This window comes from Nyctereutes procyonoides, unplaced genomic scaffold, assembly GCF_905146905.1.
Source record: "Nyctereutes procyonoides isolate TBG_1078 unplaced genomic scaffold, NYPRO_anot_genome, whole genome shotgun sequence".
Classification (NCBI taxonomy): Eukaryota; Metazoa; Chordata; class Mammalia; order Carnivora; family Canidae; genus Nyctereutes; species Nyctereutes procyonoides.
In genome coordinates this window covers 14534101-14551325 of record NW_026575136.1, presented here as the reverse complement: position 1 = coordinate 14551325, position 17225 = coordinate 14534101, and the positions used below count along the sequence as shown (strand labels likewise).

Here is a 17225-nt window from a genome sequence, read left to right as displayed (position 1 = left end):
ATAAATCTTAAAAAAAAAAAAAAGATGTTAACATGGGGGAAAGATAAGAAAGAAAACCTAAAACTATTAAATGTATTGGAAAACAGATTTGGGAGTTCAAGGATAGAGAAAGATTTCTTTTAAGGAAACTATAAACCATAAAAGATTGCTAAATTTGATTACATGGAACAAAAAACACTATGCTGTAAAAGAAACCGTAAACATATGTTAAAAGACAAGTGACAGTTTGAGAGAAGGTATTTGCATAATTCAGACAAACAGTTGCTGTCCAGGATATATAAAGAACTCCTACGGATCCATGAAAAGAGATAAATAGCCCAATGGAAAAAGAAAAATGAACAAAAAACATGAACAAGCAGTTAACAGAAGAGGCCGTCTGAATGGCCAGCAAAACCTGTCGATGCTCAGGAAGCGCAGATGAACAGAGCCCTGAGATAGGATTTCTCTCCTGTCTGACATCAAGTGCTGCGTGGACAGTTAACACATGTGAGGGAAAATGACCTTTTCACGTGCTGCTGAGGACAGGAGGATGGTGCATCGTCATGACCTCTTAAGAGACTACTTGGCAATAGTTGGTAAAATGGAAAATGTTTGTATCCTGAGGCCCAGCAAGTCCATGTCTGTGAATAAGCCTAAAGAATTGTTGCTTGTCTACCCTAGAATTGAGAATGACCATTACCCCAATCTATGTAAGGTAAAAGACTGGAAATATTTAAGTGTTCATCCATCTGGGGATGGATAAATCAAATATGCTGTATTTGGATAATGGGATCCTTTAAAAGGGATAAACAAGATATGACAGTATTAACATATAAAATGTAAAAGTCTATAATGATTACTGTATTTGTAGACTTTGCTATAGGTTTATGTAAACAAATAAAAACTATACTTGCCGGAAGGGTACATACCAACTATATGTGGTGGCTTGGTAGGTTGGATGTAGGATTCAAACTTGGGTTTTGGTAAAGGGGACTTCATCGTTGCCTATAATTTTCTTTTTTAAGCCCAGCATCAAGGGGCGCCTGAGTGGCTCAGTCAGTTAAGCGTTTACCTTCAGCTCGGGTCTTGATTCCAAGGTCCTGGGATTGAGCCCCATGTTGTGCTTTCTGCTCAGCAAGGAGTCTGCTTCTCCCTCTCCCTCTGCCTGCCACTCCCCCTGCTTGTGCTCTCTCCCCCTCTCTTTCTCTCTGTCAAATAAATAAGTAAAATCTTAAAAGCCCAGAATCAGATACGACTGCTGTTTAATTGGTTCTACATTTAAATATGGGAATGTGGATGTTGACTTTATTTATGCTTTTCTGTATCTTTCATTAAGTTTAAGAACTGCTTTTAAGTACAGTTGGATATGAACTATTATTTTCAGAGTAGGCTAAATTTAATTTTTATTTTAATTCCTCTTCCCATTAATGTACTAAAATGTAGAGGAACAAATGACATTTTTGTACTGTATTTTCAGTGATGCCAATTGGTGGAAAGGAGAAAATCACAGAGGAATAGGACTCTTCCCATCTAATTTTGTAACAACTAATTTAAACATAGAGTCTGAGGCAGGTAAGTTAAATTTTAGAGAAGATTAAATCTATTAAAGTTTTTTACAGGGACGCCTGGGGGGCTCAGCGGTTGAATATCTGCCTTCGGCTCAGGGCATAACCCCGGGGTCCCGGGGATCGAGTCCGACATCGGAGCCCGGAGGGAGAGCAGGGTCAAGAGCAGGGCTTCTCCCCCTGCCTGTGTCTCTGCCTCTCTCTCTGTGTCTCTCATAAATAAATAAAATCTTTTTTAAACAATGTTTTTTACACTTGAATTTTATTCAGTTTTATTTTTGACGTTGTTTTTATTTTTTTTTAGTTTTTATTTTTTTTAAAGATTTTATTTATTCATTCATATAGACAGAGAGAGAGAGAGAGAGAGAGGCAGAGACACAGGCAGAGGGAGAAGCAGGCCCCATGCAGGGAGCCCGACATGGGACTCGATCCCAGGTCTCCAGGATCACGCCCTGGGCTGCAGGCGGCGCTAAACCGCTGTGCCACCAGGGCTGCCCTTGATGTTGTTTTTAAAGTAATTTCTACACCCAACATGGGTCTCAGACTCATGACCCTGAGATCACGAGTCACGTGTTCTACCGACTGAGCCGGTCAGGTGCCCTGGTTCAGTTTTGAATATAAAGTAGATTGGGGGATCCCTGGGTGGCTCAGCGGTTTGGCGCCTGCCTTTGGCCCAGGGCGTGATCCTGGAGTCCCGGGATCGAGTCCCACGTCGGGTTCCCGGCATGGAGCCTGCTCTCCCTCCTCCTGTGTCTCTGCCTCTCTCTCTCTCTATGTCTATCACGTATAAATAAATCTTTTAAAAAAAGTAGATTGGCATTTAACTCTGTTTTAAATTATTTGTAGACAGTATAGTTTAACTTCTTACCAAATTAAGGGGTTAACTTATTCCAGGTCAATTCCAATAATTTTTTTATCATTTTATTTTAAACTCTTTGAGAATTAATGTACATAATTGTACATAAGGCATAAAACAATCTGTAATGACCAGGCAGATATTTAATTATGATTTAATTTGTATCTGTTCAGTGTAAAGAATATTGGTTTTATTCATCACTGAACCACAGTATCGAAGGGAGTAGGTGGCAGGTGGGGGCTGGTTGACAAGTGCCAAGTGTGATTACAAGGGTTAGGAGTACTCCCAAATTTTAGATTTTTCCTCACCTTGATCTGATCCTGGGGAACTTGAAGCAATAATAAAGCAGTCTAATTGAGACAGTGGTTTCCTACTTCACATCTGCTGTCAACCATGCATAGGAAGCTTCCATTTGTTATGCAGGCAGAAAGGTGGGGGTTGCTGAGTGTAAAGAACAGCTAATAGTATTACGATGCTCAAGATCAGAAATAATGTAGCTCAGTGGTGTTTGAGTACTCTTTAATCAGGTATTGTACAACATCCTTGGCTTGCACTATTTCATTTGATCCTCACAACTCTGTGAGATAGGTACTTTTGTTATCCCATTTTACAGATAAGGAAACTGAGGCTGAGGGTTTATGTGGCTAGTAGGTGATAGAGCCATGATTCTAAAGTCAGCCAGTCTGCTCCTAGATGTATTCATACTGACTCACATGCAGGTGCTAGCCTGTATTATCAGTTTTAGAGAATAAACTTAAATTATGAAAGCTCTGTGCATTGTGTGTAATGTCGTCTTTGTATGAGTGTGGTGATGGCATTCAGTTAAAGTAAACTCGAGAGATGTAAAGACTTATTTAAAGATAGAGTACTTCGCCAGTAGTTACATTTTTTTATTCTTTTAGCCTGACTCTCTAAGTAGTTGTGAAAATTGGAGATGCTGTTTTTAATAACTCTGTAAGACCATGCTCAGGGGATCCTTTGTAGAAATTTCCCCCTGGCACAGGCTGGAGAGATTGAGCTGTGGTTTTAAAAAGTAGACAATATTCTGGCTTCTCAGTATATCCTCATGTTATGTTGAGCTTTGCTCCTTAGGACCTATTTGAAAGCCAGGTATTTAAATTAAGTGGCTAACTGTTGGGACGTAAAAATCCTTTGGTTATAGAGATTTTTCTTCCTGAGGGGTGTACATTTTATTGGAAACATTACTCTTTAGATGTGATACAGTGTCTTCATTCAAGGCTCTAACATGGCCTACAAGGCAAACAGATTTTTGGATTAGAAGCAAGGTAGATTTTTATTGTAATTTTATTTTTATCAAAATTTACTTGATTAAAGTATAGTACATTATAGCAACACTCCAGTGAAGATTTAAATAGCTCTCTGGATATGTATATTTATGAATTGTCTTTCAACCTTCTCTTTATGAAAGAGAAGCTTGTTTGTTTTCTGTTGATTTAAGTCTATTACCAAATTAGGTTGAGATTAATTTTTTTGTCATTGTGAAGATGATATTGATTGTTTTTTGGTTTATATGGGAAATACATTTTTATAGCAGGCCAGTGTAGAAGGAGCTCATATATTAACTCTGAAAGTGGCTGGTTGGATTACATGCTACTCTTGTGTATCCATCCTAGTGGTAACACTAAGTTTTTCAGAAAATGCCTTTATAGCAGTTCCCATAATACTGCTTGCTTGTTCCACAGATGGTAAGTTCCATCAGGGCAGAGACTGTGGTCTGCTCTGTTGACTGACATATTTCCAGTGCCTAGAACGATGCCTGGCACACAGTAAGGGCTAATAAATGTTTGTGGTGTGAGTGAACGAACCTAGTAATAACATGTTGATTATGGAATGTGAGGACTAAAGAGTTTCCTTTGTCTTCTTACGGATAATCACAGGCTACTTACATATCAGTGATTAAAATACCAAAGTAAATGCTGAGGAACTTAAAGCTTACTTTGTTTCCATAGCAGCTGTGGACAAGTTAGATGTAACTGAGGAGGAGGAGGAGGAAATTAAGAAATCAGAGCCTGAGCCTGTGTATATAGATGAGGTAGGTAGAGTCTTTCTCTTGTTTAATAGTTAAACTGTCAACACTTTTAAGATCCATTATCTTTGAGAGTGCTTCTTGCAAAGAGTAATTTTTATGTTCATTGAAATGAAAGCTCTTGAGTTTCTAAGTGTCCGTTTATTTTTTTAGGATAAGATGGATAGAGCCCTGCAGGTACTCCAGAGTATAGATCCAACAGATGCGAAACCAGACTCCCAAGATCTCTTGGATTTAGAAGGTATTTAATGCCATTGAGTATTTAGCTACCGGTGGTGTCCCGGATGTCTTCTTCCTTGCGTTTCACTTCTAGAAATTGGAGATCTCTGCTGGGAAGTAGACGAGTATAATAAAGTAGTAAATGTCTACTTTGGAAGGTGTTGCTATCAACCTGCCTCTCGTGGTTAAGAAGGAAGTCTGTATTTTTCTGTAAGCGCACTGGTGATACTGGCTGAAGAGATTCGCAGTCCAAAAGGGGCAGGATCAAGAGTAAGAGCATATTAAATTAATTGAGTCAAAGTTAGAAATTCTTCCTTCTAAGTCTGTTGTATCTGATTTTAAAGGGCAAAATTATACATGATCTGTGTTAACTTTGAAATGCCCTTTGATGCATGCTGATAGGTCTTTTTAATCCCCAAGAAATTGAAAACGATTACAGAAATGTTTTTATGCCTTTTTAAAAATCCTTTGGGAGAAAAATCTTTGATAAATGGGTATCTTCTTAAATCTTTTTATAGAAGAAACTCTGGTTATGAATATAGGATACTACACTATGTATTTTATCAGTGCTTACATTTGGAAATACACAAAATGTTTAATTTTAAAGTGACTTAAATACTTGAAAAATGTTCATATGAGAGACACCTAACTCTGGGAAACGAACAAGGGGTAGTGGAAGGGGAGGTGGGTGGGGGGACAGGGTGACTGGGTGACGGGCACCGAGGGGGGCGCCTAACGGGGGATGGCCACTGGGTGTGATACTAGATGTTGGCAAATCGAACTCCAATAAAAAAATACACAAAAAGTTCATATATAATCTACATAATGATATATTTTATACACTGTGACTCAAGTTCATTTACTTAGATAATAGTTTTCTAGATTTTTGAGATCACTCCATATTTCAGAGTTATAAACTTAGTACTTCAGAGAACATGGTGGAATTTCTCTTTTGATTTTGCCTTTGGTCACAGATGATAATATTCGTGCTGAATAGCATTAAAATTAGGTCTTTTATAGTCCTTTCTCTAGCATAAACATCATCTTCTTTGTATTATGCATGGTGTTGTATATTGGTGTTCTTAAAAATTGTTGAAATTGATTTAAACTGGTTTAAGTTTCAAGATTCAAAAGTATTTTTATATTTACAGATATCTGCCAACAAATGGGTCCAATGATAGATGAAAAGCTTGAAGAGATTGATAGGTGAGATTCTTTGTGCAGAGAATAACAAGTATAGTTTTCTTTCTTTTATTTGAGAGAGACAGAGGGAGAGCACATGAGCTGGAGGGACAGGCTCCGAGCACAGAGCCTGATGTGGGGCTTGATCTCGTGGCTTCAGGATCATGATCTGAGCCCAAACCAAGAGTCAGACGCTTAACCAACTGAGCCACTCAAGCCCCCCAACAAGTATTGTTTTCTTATCATTACTTGTTTTTTTGGCAAAACTAAACTAAGGAGTTTTGTGGAACTGTTCAATCTGTTGAAATTGTCTCTCACTTTCCAAAAGTCTTACAAATGAGTAGCAAGCTGGTACTTTTTATTTTGGTAGCAGGTTTTTTTTTTTTTTTTCCCCCAAAGCAGTATAATATACATAGAATCATGGACTCTTGCTCTTATGGGGCCAGTCTTCATTTGCTTACTTGGGCTAGAATTGAGGGGTAATGAGGAATGAGGAATACAACTGAACAGAACACAGAATGAGAACTGGGGTCTTGTTATGTGATGAGAAGTAGTATTTGTAAAACTTTCAAATGAAATTTCCCTTATATTTGTGAGGCTAAATCGAATACACATACCTCTCCTCATTTTTCTTCCTTGTGTTTCTGTATTTCTCTTGTCCTTTTAATCTCTTTATCTAACATAGTTTTACTCTTCCTTAGAAATAGCAGCACTAAAGGATAGACTCAACATTGTGAGCTTTTCATTTGTTTTTGCCTCTTCTGGTTCTTCAGAGCTTTGTGTTTGAAGTCAGAGGGAGAAGTGAAGGGAAGATGAGGATAAGGCTTTAGTGTTCCAACATCATCCCTTTCTAGATTCCATTTATTGAACTATAAAACCGCACAAGAAGAATAGGAACTGCTTTACTTCTTATCTGCCTTTACCAGAGAAGGGTAGCAGCAAGATATTTTTCTAGTCACTAAAGATTATAATCTTCTTCCGTGTGATTTTTTTTTTTATAAATTCCTTATATTTTATTATTTTGGAGAAAGCATTAAATATCTACATATGCATCTACCACTTTGGTTTCACTGCAAGGGTGTTAATGGTCAGTGACTAATCAAACTGGAAACAATTAGAAAGAAACATCATAATTATCTTAGGTGTGGCTAGGAGGACAATTATAAACCTTTCTGGATCTTAAAGGTAGCCCATATCCTTCAGCCCATCAATTCCAGGCCCAGACTAGATATATAAGGATATGCACAAAGATCTACCTCTTAGAGTATTCTTCACAGTATGATTTATAACAGCAAAATTGGATTTATAACAACATGGGTAGAAGTAACTAAAATGTCTCTCAGTGAGAGATTGATTTTTAAAATAAAATTACACATCCATACATTCTACAATAAAAAGCATGGTCATTGATAAATATCTGTTGACATGGAAAGATACCATATTGTGTAATAAAAAAGTAGAGGCTACGGCAGTATAATCTTATTTTTGTTGATAAAAAGAGTATCTTCAGAGGAAGAGGTTTAGCACAGCTAAAAACCAGAATGAACATTTCTCATAGTTAATTTTTTGAGTCACAGCTCACCTGTTAGCCAGTTCTCTCTTCAATTTCAGTTTCTGAATAGGCCAGCTGGCATTCTCTGTTCCATGGCCACTGACTGAAGATGTAGCTCTTATTCTGGAAAATGCTTACTGTTCTTCAACAAATTTTTATTGACTCTTTATCCTTGTCAAGCATTCAGAAATTAATGAAATACCATTTTTTCCCTTGAATGGATCATCATCAATTTGTTTTTCCTAATATGGGTAACATTATTATTAGAAAAGGAAATTTTAAATTTATTTTCTATTCGTCATTGTTTGGAATGACCATTTGTAGCATTTATCACACCAAGAAATTATATTGGACAAACATGTAAATTGACCAAAAAAAGTTTAGATAGATTTATTGAACAGAGATCCATGGTCTGAACTTAACAATATTCCAGGTTATTCCCTTTTTTTTTTTTTTTTAAAGAGAGAGGGTGAGTTGGGGAGGGGCCAAGGGAGAGGGAGAGAGAGAATCTTAAGCAGGCTCCATGCCAGCGTGAGCCTGTCGCAAGGCTGGATCTCATCATCCTGAGATCATGACCTGAGCCAAAATCCAGAGTCAGACACTTAACCGACTGAGCCATCCAGGTGCCCGTGTTCCAGATTATTCTAATCTTCTTGCTACTGCTCTCCAAAAATCATTTTCTGTCACCTTGATCAGATTTGCCTTTTCATTCTTCTCACTCCTTTTGCCTCTCTTAATTCACACTGTCCCACTGACCTGACCTAGTCATGCTTTTTTTGCTTGGGCCTATCTATCCTTCCTCAGGTGCCAGTTTAAGTCCCAGCTTGTCCATAAAGCCTTTTCAGTCTGCCACCACCCAAATTAGTCTCCTTTTCTAAACTCTTCTTTTCTTACCTATTTCACATAATTTTGGATTCAGTTTTATGCCACTTCATATCATTTGCTGTTTTCCATGTGCTTAGATTTGTCTCCCTATTAGATTGCAATCTCTTTGAAGGAGAGTGCTACCCCTTATCCATTTTCTTTGTGCTAGTATAGTGTTTGGGCACATTTCAGTAAGATTTTTTAATTGTTTTGGGGTTATGTCTCGAATCCTTGAAGGTAATTTCTGTGTTCCCATGGTGTTTCAACAGTATACTGGGTTATATGGACCAAATACCTATGGTTAATTCTTAGTCACACATTGGTTAGCATGGACACTAATTTCTGAAGCTTTCTGTGTGGTTTACAAATGATACTCTGAAAACAGAGTTTGACCTGCTTTATAGAGTCGTACGTGCAAGAGAGGAAATAGCAGCTTATTGTTTCAGACATAACATTGTAATAGAGGAGAGGTAACGAGTCTTGATAGGACTCAGTCCAGGTCGTTTATTTGATAGTCCTGTGTCTGGTTGTCTGCCTCTGCTGCTTGTCTTTTAAGCCTCTCCTTATGTGTATAAAAAGAGCTACATTTAATAAACAGGCTGTGGGTGCAACATGAGGTGGCCATTTAACTCATATATGAACTTGTCAGTTGTCATGGGAGTTCTTTATTACTCTCCAGGGGAACACAGAAACTTGTACCAAGTTAGAAGGGTTTGCTCTGGAGTTCCTTGGGCAAATTTGAAAATGCTCTTATTTGGATTTGTTATTTACAAAACAAATACCTGATTTCACTCACCTTCTCAAAAGAAGCCAACAAACAAGACAGTAGGGATTAGTTTATTATACACACTGTTTTTATTTGCATTTTCAAGGATAATTACTAGATTTTTCCCATTTGCTTCTTTAATGTATATAAGCAAATGAAAATGTGTGATTTTTTTTTGTGTTCTTATTTCAGTCCTGTTGTGTTTCAAAACAGGCTTTGGATCTTGCCTGAGTACTTTCTTCCACTTAGATTTTAATTAAGGCTTGGGCTCTTCCAAAATTGAGAAATTATTTTGCTTTTGTAATTGAGTTTTCAACGGAAACCTATAACATGTGGAACAGAATTGTCCTAGTACCAAAATTATGAATTGATTGCATTTTTATGAGATGTGGAAGGGACTTTCCCTAATATTATGAAGTTCTATCAGCCTAGTTATTACGAGAATTAAAGAATTCCTCCTCTCATTTTCCCATGGTGAATATTCTTTCATTGTGTATAAAGAACCTTTTAAAATATGAATGGAAAATGTGCTAAATTTAAAAAGTAATTTATGTTCCTAAATACATGCTTAAAAGCATTGAAGAATATTAAAGTGCTTTTCTTTTATATCAGGAAGCATTCAGAATTGTCTGAATTGAATGTAAAAGTCTTAGAAGCCCTGGAACTATATAACAGGTTGGTGAATGAAGCACCAGTATATCCAGTCTATACAAAGCTCCATCCTCCGGCACATTACCCACTGTCATCAGCTGGGGTTCCAATGCAGGTGAGTCTGTTTTTGAAAACATTTAAAAAAAATAAAAAAATTAAAAAAAAATTTAAAAAAAAACATTTTTCAAAATTCGAAAAAAGTTTTTAAATTAAAAAAAAAAAAGTTTTAAAGCTTAGTATTAAAATTTCTGTGGTCCATGAGTAAAGTCATAAGATTCATCTTTGATAGTCCAAGAAGTATGGGCTAACTAATAAGCGTTCACCAGGACAAATTAGATACTGATAGTTTATAAATAATTTTACTTCCTTTTTAACATGAACAAAGAGACCATCAAATATATGGTGGGAGTTCTGGCTCGTCATTTGCTTTTGTAAATAAAAAAAAGTTCAAGTCCTTTTAGGACAGAGCCCAACATATCAGAAGTCCTCTAAATGAGGTACTGATGCTGTTTCTGTTGCTCAACAAGCATGATTTAACATTTAAAATTTCTGTCAAGATTTCTTTGACTCCATGATGAGCAAGAGGCTTATTAGTTAATGAACGTCTTTTGTCCTCAGATCATGCTTTATATTTTTTCTTTGATGCATAACTTAAATTGTTAAACATTCATGCACAGCAAGGATACGATGCAGGCCCGTCGGTGCCGGGTCCATAAGCCATTCATGAAGAGCCTCTTTTCCCGGAGCTTTACACCTAGTCTGTGCTTCCTGCTGAAGCGAATACTTATGTTTATCACCATCCAGTACTCTGAAGCCTTTTCAACCAGTTAGCAACTGAATCCAGAATGAATTTGGATGAACAAAATTCATGTTAATTTATGAGAACTGCTATGTAAAGGAGTGTGTGTGAAGGAGACACCAAGGAGAAAAGATAGAATGTGGGTGTATAATCTAGATAACTTGACACGACATAATTGTTAAGTAAAAAGAAGAGTTTCTATGGTAACTGTCACATCAGACAAGATGCATTTATCAAATATGCCATGTCTCGAACTTTTGAAAGTGGTGCAAAGAATCCTTACATTCAGGGGTAAAAAGGATTTCTGGGTGCAAAAGACAGCCAGAGTTTATTCAGTATTGCTTCTGTTTTCAATGAATGTTTGCTGCTACTGTGAAAGGGGAACAAAATAGAAGTGTCTCCACCATTATCTGAAAGAAATATGTTATATGTGCTTCTTTGTGTGTTTCTAAAAGGTTATTTGTCATTCCTATGTAAGGTTTTTGTGTTTTGTGTTGTGTATTTTCAGACTGTGTTCTGCTAAGCACAACTCAGGTTTTAAAAAAGTTAGCTTTCTGTCTGACTCTTCGCATAGCTTCTGTATACTATTCATGCATAACTGCATTTAAAATATTCATCCTGGGATCCCTGGGTGGCGCAGCGGTTTGGCGCCTGCCTTTGGCCCAGGGCGCGATCCTGGAGACCCTGGATTGAATCCCATGTCGGGCTCCCGGTGCATGGAGCCTGCTTCTCCCTCTGCCTGTGTCTCTGCCTCTCTCTCTCTCACTGTGTGCCTATCATAAATAAATAAAAATTAAAAAAAAAATAAAATAAAATATTCATCCTATTCTAATTAGAAAAAAAAATTCTGTGCTAAAAAAGTTGGGAGTAACACACCATGAATTGGATCTGCAAAGGCCACTCAGGAGCCCTGCATTGTAGAAGCGGTTCCTTCCCAGGCTCAGCCGGTTGGCAGTGGGTTGGTACGTGTAGGCCAAGGAGTCGATGTGATGGCAGCTGCATTAAAGTCGATTCGGCACTTCCAGCATGTTAAATCTTCATGTCCATGGTCTTTGCTTTACAAATGGTTTTGTTTAAAACTAGCGTGATGATAGTTACTGTATGATAGATTTTAAGTATGTGCATTGTGTTGAGGGCTGTATTTGGTAGGCAAATGGTAGATCTTGTCCTTAAAGGAGATGCTACTTTGAACATTAGGTAAGGCACATAAAATACCAAAGAAACTGAGACCATTTTGCTATTTCCTGAGGATACATTCCTTTTACCTAAAAATCTTCTTTACTTTTGTCCTATTTGTAGTAAAGGCAGAAGATAAATTAGATGTTGCCAGAGAGGGTCTGCAGCCTGCCCTGATTCTTCCAAGTGTCATTCTTAGGAAGGAGTTGAATAAGTCATCCTGGGATAGGGGTTAAGAAGGTCGTCATTGAGATGGTGACTTGAAGTGTTGATGGGCTGCCCTTCGCGGCAGCGGGTAGTTTCCTGTGGCTCTGCGGCAAGGCACGGTACTGAGTAATAGGCAACCTGGATGGGTTCCAGCCTGCTGCTTAAAAATATGCCACCTCCTTTCCTTTCAGCCTCTTGCAAAATAAAAGAACAATCAAGTAAATCATAAATTTCCATAGATTTGGCACTGTGATTTGGCAGCTCTCCCCTTTTTGTACTAGGGTAGATAGATTGGTAGAACCAGATTGCTGCCCAGAGAACTATACCGTTTTATTTCATTTAAGTCTTTTAAAGTATTAGCTATGTTGTTAAATAGATGTTTGGGAAATCAGCGAGTCAGTTTTTTCTCTTTGGTTAATAGACATACCCAGTTCCGTCACATGGTGGAAACTATATGGGTCAAGGCATTCACCAAGTCACTGTTGCCCAAAGCTACAGCCTCGGACCAGATCAGATTGGTCCACTGAGATCTCTGCCTCCAAATGTCAATTCTTCCATGACAACACAGCCTGCACAGACGCCGTATTTAAGGTAAGTTTCTGGGAGCAGTGTTAATTTTGTCATCATATACATTAAATTTTCACAGACTTTCATAATGAGAAAAATTGACCTTTTTAAAAAAATAATAGTAATTTTATAGTAGTACTAATAGTTGAGGTGAAGTTATAGAACTTTCCATTCTTTTTATTTTGTTTTGTTTTTAAAGATTTTATGTATGTATTTATAAGAGACACACACAGAGAGAGAGAGACAGAGTGACGGAGACACAGGTAGAGAGAGAAGCAGGCTCCATGCAGGGAGCCCGATGTGGGACTCAATCCCAGGTCTCCAGGATCACGCCCTGGACTGAAGGTGGCACTAAACGGCTGAGCCACCCGGGGCTGCCCAGAACTTTCCATTCTTAATGCCATGCAGTCAGATTGGTGCTATTCTTATCTTTACTAAAATGGTTGCCTAGACATGGATTATAGTCTGGGTCCCTGGGACAAACTAATGTTAACTGTTCCTTACAGGGACCAAGCCCCTGATGTACCTAGCACCCACTGTGCTGTAATCAGCCTAGCAGAGTGGTCCCAGTAATATCTGTCTGCATGCATCCTGAACATCAGAAAACTTTACTTTGACTCCCTAGTGTGTTTGAGCTGTGGAATTTGTGTTTTTTGTTTTTTGAGAGAGAGAGAGAGAAAGAGAGCACAAGGGAAAGGAAGAGGGAAAGAGAATCTCAGGCACACACCACGCTGAGCTCAGAGCCCGACATGGGGCTCCATCTCACAACTGTGAGATCATGACCTGAGTAAGACAAGAGTTGGATGCTTAACCAATTGAGCACCCAGGCGCCCCTGTGGCCTAATTTTTTAGACTAACGCTTCTCTGAAAATCAGGTTTATATATTGCTTTCTATTAACTGTGCTTAACCATACAAAATATTCATTCAATATAGTCATGGTAGATGATCTTTAATCAAATTTCATGAGAATAAATTGTAGATATTATCTGAAATTTAAACCTGTTCACATTGGTGTTTAGTAAAAAAAAAAAAATTTTTTTTTGTTATTCTGTGTTGATGCTAGAAATAATGGGGAAAACTGGAGCAGGGTAGACATTAATCCTCATGTTGTAAGCAGTGTATTTGGTATAATTTGAAATTATGTATCTTTTAAAAAGAATGTATGTACAGGAATTATAGGAACATGCAGGAATCTTGCAATTTGGTGTGATTTTCTACTTGTGTTTTTGTTTTGATGTAGCATTAATGAGTAAACTATAGGTCAGGGCTTCTGTGAGGGTAGATTCAGGGTCCTGTGTGGATTACATTGTTCTCCCTGCCTTTGTCATTTTTACGTAGAGATTCAGGTTAAGTTATGAGGGGCAGCTTTGAAAGTGCCCTATGAAAAGGAAAGTATAGGGCATGTGAAGGAAAGAGGTGGTCTCCTCCATGCCGGACCGAGAGCTGGGGGAAGGGAGGGTACCATCTGCAGGTGCACTTGAGCTGGGCTTGTGCTCAGTGTAGCTGGCCAGGGACACCACCTTGAGAAACCCAAACTGCATCTCCTCAAAATTTAAACATTTGCAATAAGAGATTTTGTAGGAAACAAAATTATATAGGCCGAAACATATAATCTTATGTTTTGTTTCTTTTTTGAGTACTTTCTTCTTGCCAAATACAAAAATTATGTTGATAGTGTTGGACAGTTGGAGTAGTTAAATTATAAACAGAACAGCAGAGTTATATAAACTTGAAAGATAGAAAAGGCATTTTTATTGTTTCATGAGGATTGATCTCTGACCATGACTTAGATATTGCAAGATTTATAAATACGGTTTTCTTTTTAAAATTTTGTTTGTAGCACTGGACAAGACACTGTTTCCAACCCTGCTTACATGAACCAGAACTCTAACCTTCCATCAGCTACTGGTGCAGCCGCTTACACGCAGCAGATGGGGATGTCTGTGGATATGTCATCTTATCAGAACGCTACTTCCAATTTGCCGCAACTGGCCGGCTTTCCAGTGGCGGTTCCAGCTCCTTCAGTTGCACAGCCTCAGGCAAATTACCATCAGCAGCCTCTTCTTTAGAACAAACCCAAGCATTTTCTTGCAAGCCTTCATATGTGTATTACTTGACCTTTGTGATTCTAATCTGAAAATATTAAAAGAAAAAAATTTTTTTCTCAACTCAAAAGAATGGTGACTAAATAAAGCACAAAAACTTCTCTAACTCTGCTAGGCCATTAAAGGATTTTTTTCAATCCAATTTGTTTGAATTCCAACTTTTTTTTTTTTTAAGATTTTATTTATTTATTCATGAGAGAGACAGAGAGAGAGAGAGAGGCAGAGACACAGGCAGAGGAAGAACCAAGCTCCATGCACGGAGCCCGACGCGGGACTCAATCCCGGGTCTCCAGAATCACGCTCTTGGCTGAAATCGGCGCTAAACCGCTGAGCCACCCAGGCTGCCCGAATTCCCACTTTTGATCAGAGGCAGCTTCAGGTAGCTTTCAGTTAGTTTGTCTTATTTTCAAATCTTTCTACACAAATCTGGACACCCAGTAAGTAGCCTTATGACACTTAAAGAACATGGGAAAGGACTATGGAAATTCTGCTTTTAAAGAAACCATCGTTTATCCCTAAAACCTGATCATTGGGAGAGCAACAAAACCTTTGAATATTTTTTGTCTGCATATTTTTTTCAGTGTTCCCCAGAAACCGTTATTTCAAAAGACGAACTTCCTTTTGGGTGAGCATTTAGCTTGCCAATGTATTTCCCTTTGGCTCCTTAAATTGCAATTGTGCTTGTAGTACTGTCAGTTTTGCTCCGTTATGTTGAGTAGTAATTAGCATATAATTGTCTATAGAAGCAAGAGCAATTTGGAAGGAACAAAAATGTTTTCTGTTATTAACCGTGAAGACCTTATAAATGCAGATGTGTGGTAAGCATTTAGCTCGTCCCTGTCAAGGCAGCTGTGAGCCGAGGAATGCCCCGCAACACATTTCCATTCCCTGGAGACCAGCATTTTTCTTACAAGACTCCCTTGTATTTAGAATTGCCATAATGACCTCCTAAAGTGACTTTGGCCATTCTCTAAGGAAGATAAGGCCCGCTTGTTTTCCTTCCTGAAATGTGTGCAGAGATGCTGCGTTTTCTCTTTACAGATTACTTGTGAATTTGAGCCATGAGACATTCCTAGGAATTTGAGGTGGTAAATCCTAAGCATGAATAATAAGTGTGTTTTTATAGAAGTGTGTTTCGTTAAAGAGGTGATTCAAGTACCATCGCTATTGCCAGGCTGTTGAAAAATTTGGCCATTCCTCTCAGAGAGGATTGTAAGCCTGTGGGACACCAGCAGGCAGTAGATTGATAGGGAAGCTCAAGACGGTTTTTCTGAAGCCTACATTTTATGAATTAGTTTACAGTGCTGATAGACTCCACATACTATAGGAATCAGTAAACCAGTAGGGTTATAATTTCCTTCTGAAAATCTATACACTACTGTATCATCTACCAACTTTTTAGATAACACAAAATAGGAGGTTGTGAAAACATATGCTTAGAGATAGACGGTACTTAGACGGGGAAAAACAAAGGACATAAGCGAAGTTACTTGCTTGGGAGCAAGATACCTAAATTGTTTTTCAAAGAAAGCCCTTAATCTTTCTGCTAAGAATCCATTTGAAGGAAGTGCTCTGAAAATTTTTGTCATTTATCTATTTGCAGAAATTTAAAAGTATGTTCTTTTTTTTCAAAGAAACTGTGTCCTAAAATAAAATAGTCTATATATTACTTGGTCTACATTTAAAGGAAGAAACGAGCAGTATTTGAAAGCCCAATTTCTGTCATTGTCTTATTTCAGATATAAGTAACTTTTAAGAGAAGGTTTTAACCTTGAATGTCTCATGTTCTTTTTTTTCATCCAGTATTTTCCTTCCATGTGAATTCACTTCTATACTTTTTTAAAAATTCTCAAATGGTACCTTATTTTTTTGGAAATCTTCTATTCTTTAAAGAAAAAACATAAAAAGCATTTATAAAGCTGCTCTTGATAATCGTTAATGTTTGCATATATATCGAAAATCTTACATTTTTTTCCTCCCACACAGTATTTAATAAGGTTATTTTAATGTTTGTGTAAATATTTCATGTATAATTGTGATCTGAATTGTAAGAGCTTGATTCTGCATAAGTCTTTGAACTCGTCTAAATACTGCCCACCCACTCAATTGGGATCAGCCAATTAAGTTCACCAAATGTAGTTTTGGAATAATATAACATGCGACATGTATATAAGTAGTGTATATTGGCATTTATCTGTGAAATTTTATACATCCAGAAGTGTCTTCTCCCTCTTAAATTAAAAACAATTTTATTTTGGCCACACTGTAATGAGTTTTGTGTTGCAGGTTGTCGATAGTATAAAAATGTTATTACATCTGTGTACTAGGATGATATTTTTGGTTTAATAGGAAATAACAGGGTTCTTATTTTTCTTTCTTTTCCATGTTCTTATGGGTTGTATTTATTTTAAGACCTCTTTATAATTAAACGTTTTCTTCCAAAGGAATTGTCTAATATCAGATTTCTACATTGGGTTCACACTTGCTGTTTTATAAAAAAAATAATAACTGCTATTTCATAGGTAATCTTGGTACATTAGAAAGAATTTCCCCTGGGTATTAAAATATATGGAGTGGGATATGTTCATACAGTTTAGAAAATGTACAGTCTACCAACATTGTCTCATAATTTGGTAATTACAGAATTACCTGAACATTAAATAATTATACTGTTTATCAAGTAGGATTT

At 37.4% G+C, this 17225-nt stretch overlaps 1 protein-coding gene across 2 annotated transcripts in view; it reads left to right on the top strand.

Annotated features, from left to right (window-relative positions):
- Window positions 1-16983, top strand: part of LOC129495436 (signal transducing adapter molecule 2) — a 44397-nt gene extending 27414 nt beyond the window's left edge. Inside the window, exons 8-14 of one of the 2 annotated variants that reach the window (XM_055302914.1) lie at window positions 1457-1551; window positions 4374-4453; window positions 4601-4688; window positions 5818-5872; window positions 9643-9796; window positions 12285-12454; window positions 14272-16983. In XM_055302914.1, the coding sequence (XP_055158889.1) occupies window positions 1457-1551; window positions 4374-4453; window positions 4601-4688; window positions 5818-5872; window positions 9643-9796; window positions 12285-12454; window positions 14272-14500 (871 nt within the window). In that variant the 3' untranslated portion in view covers window positions 14501-16983. Of the gene's footprint in view, window positions 1-1456; window positions 1552-4370; window positions 4454-4600; window positions 4689-5817; window positions 5873-9642; window positions 9797-12284; window positions 12455-14271 lie in introns of both variants that reach the window. The other variant, XM_055302913.1, reaches the window with a different exon arrangement.
- The last annotated feature ends 242 nt before the right edge of the window (window positions 16984-17225 follow it).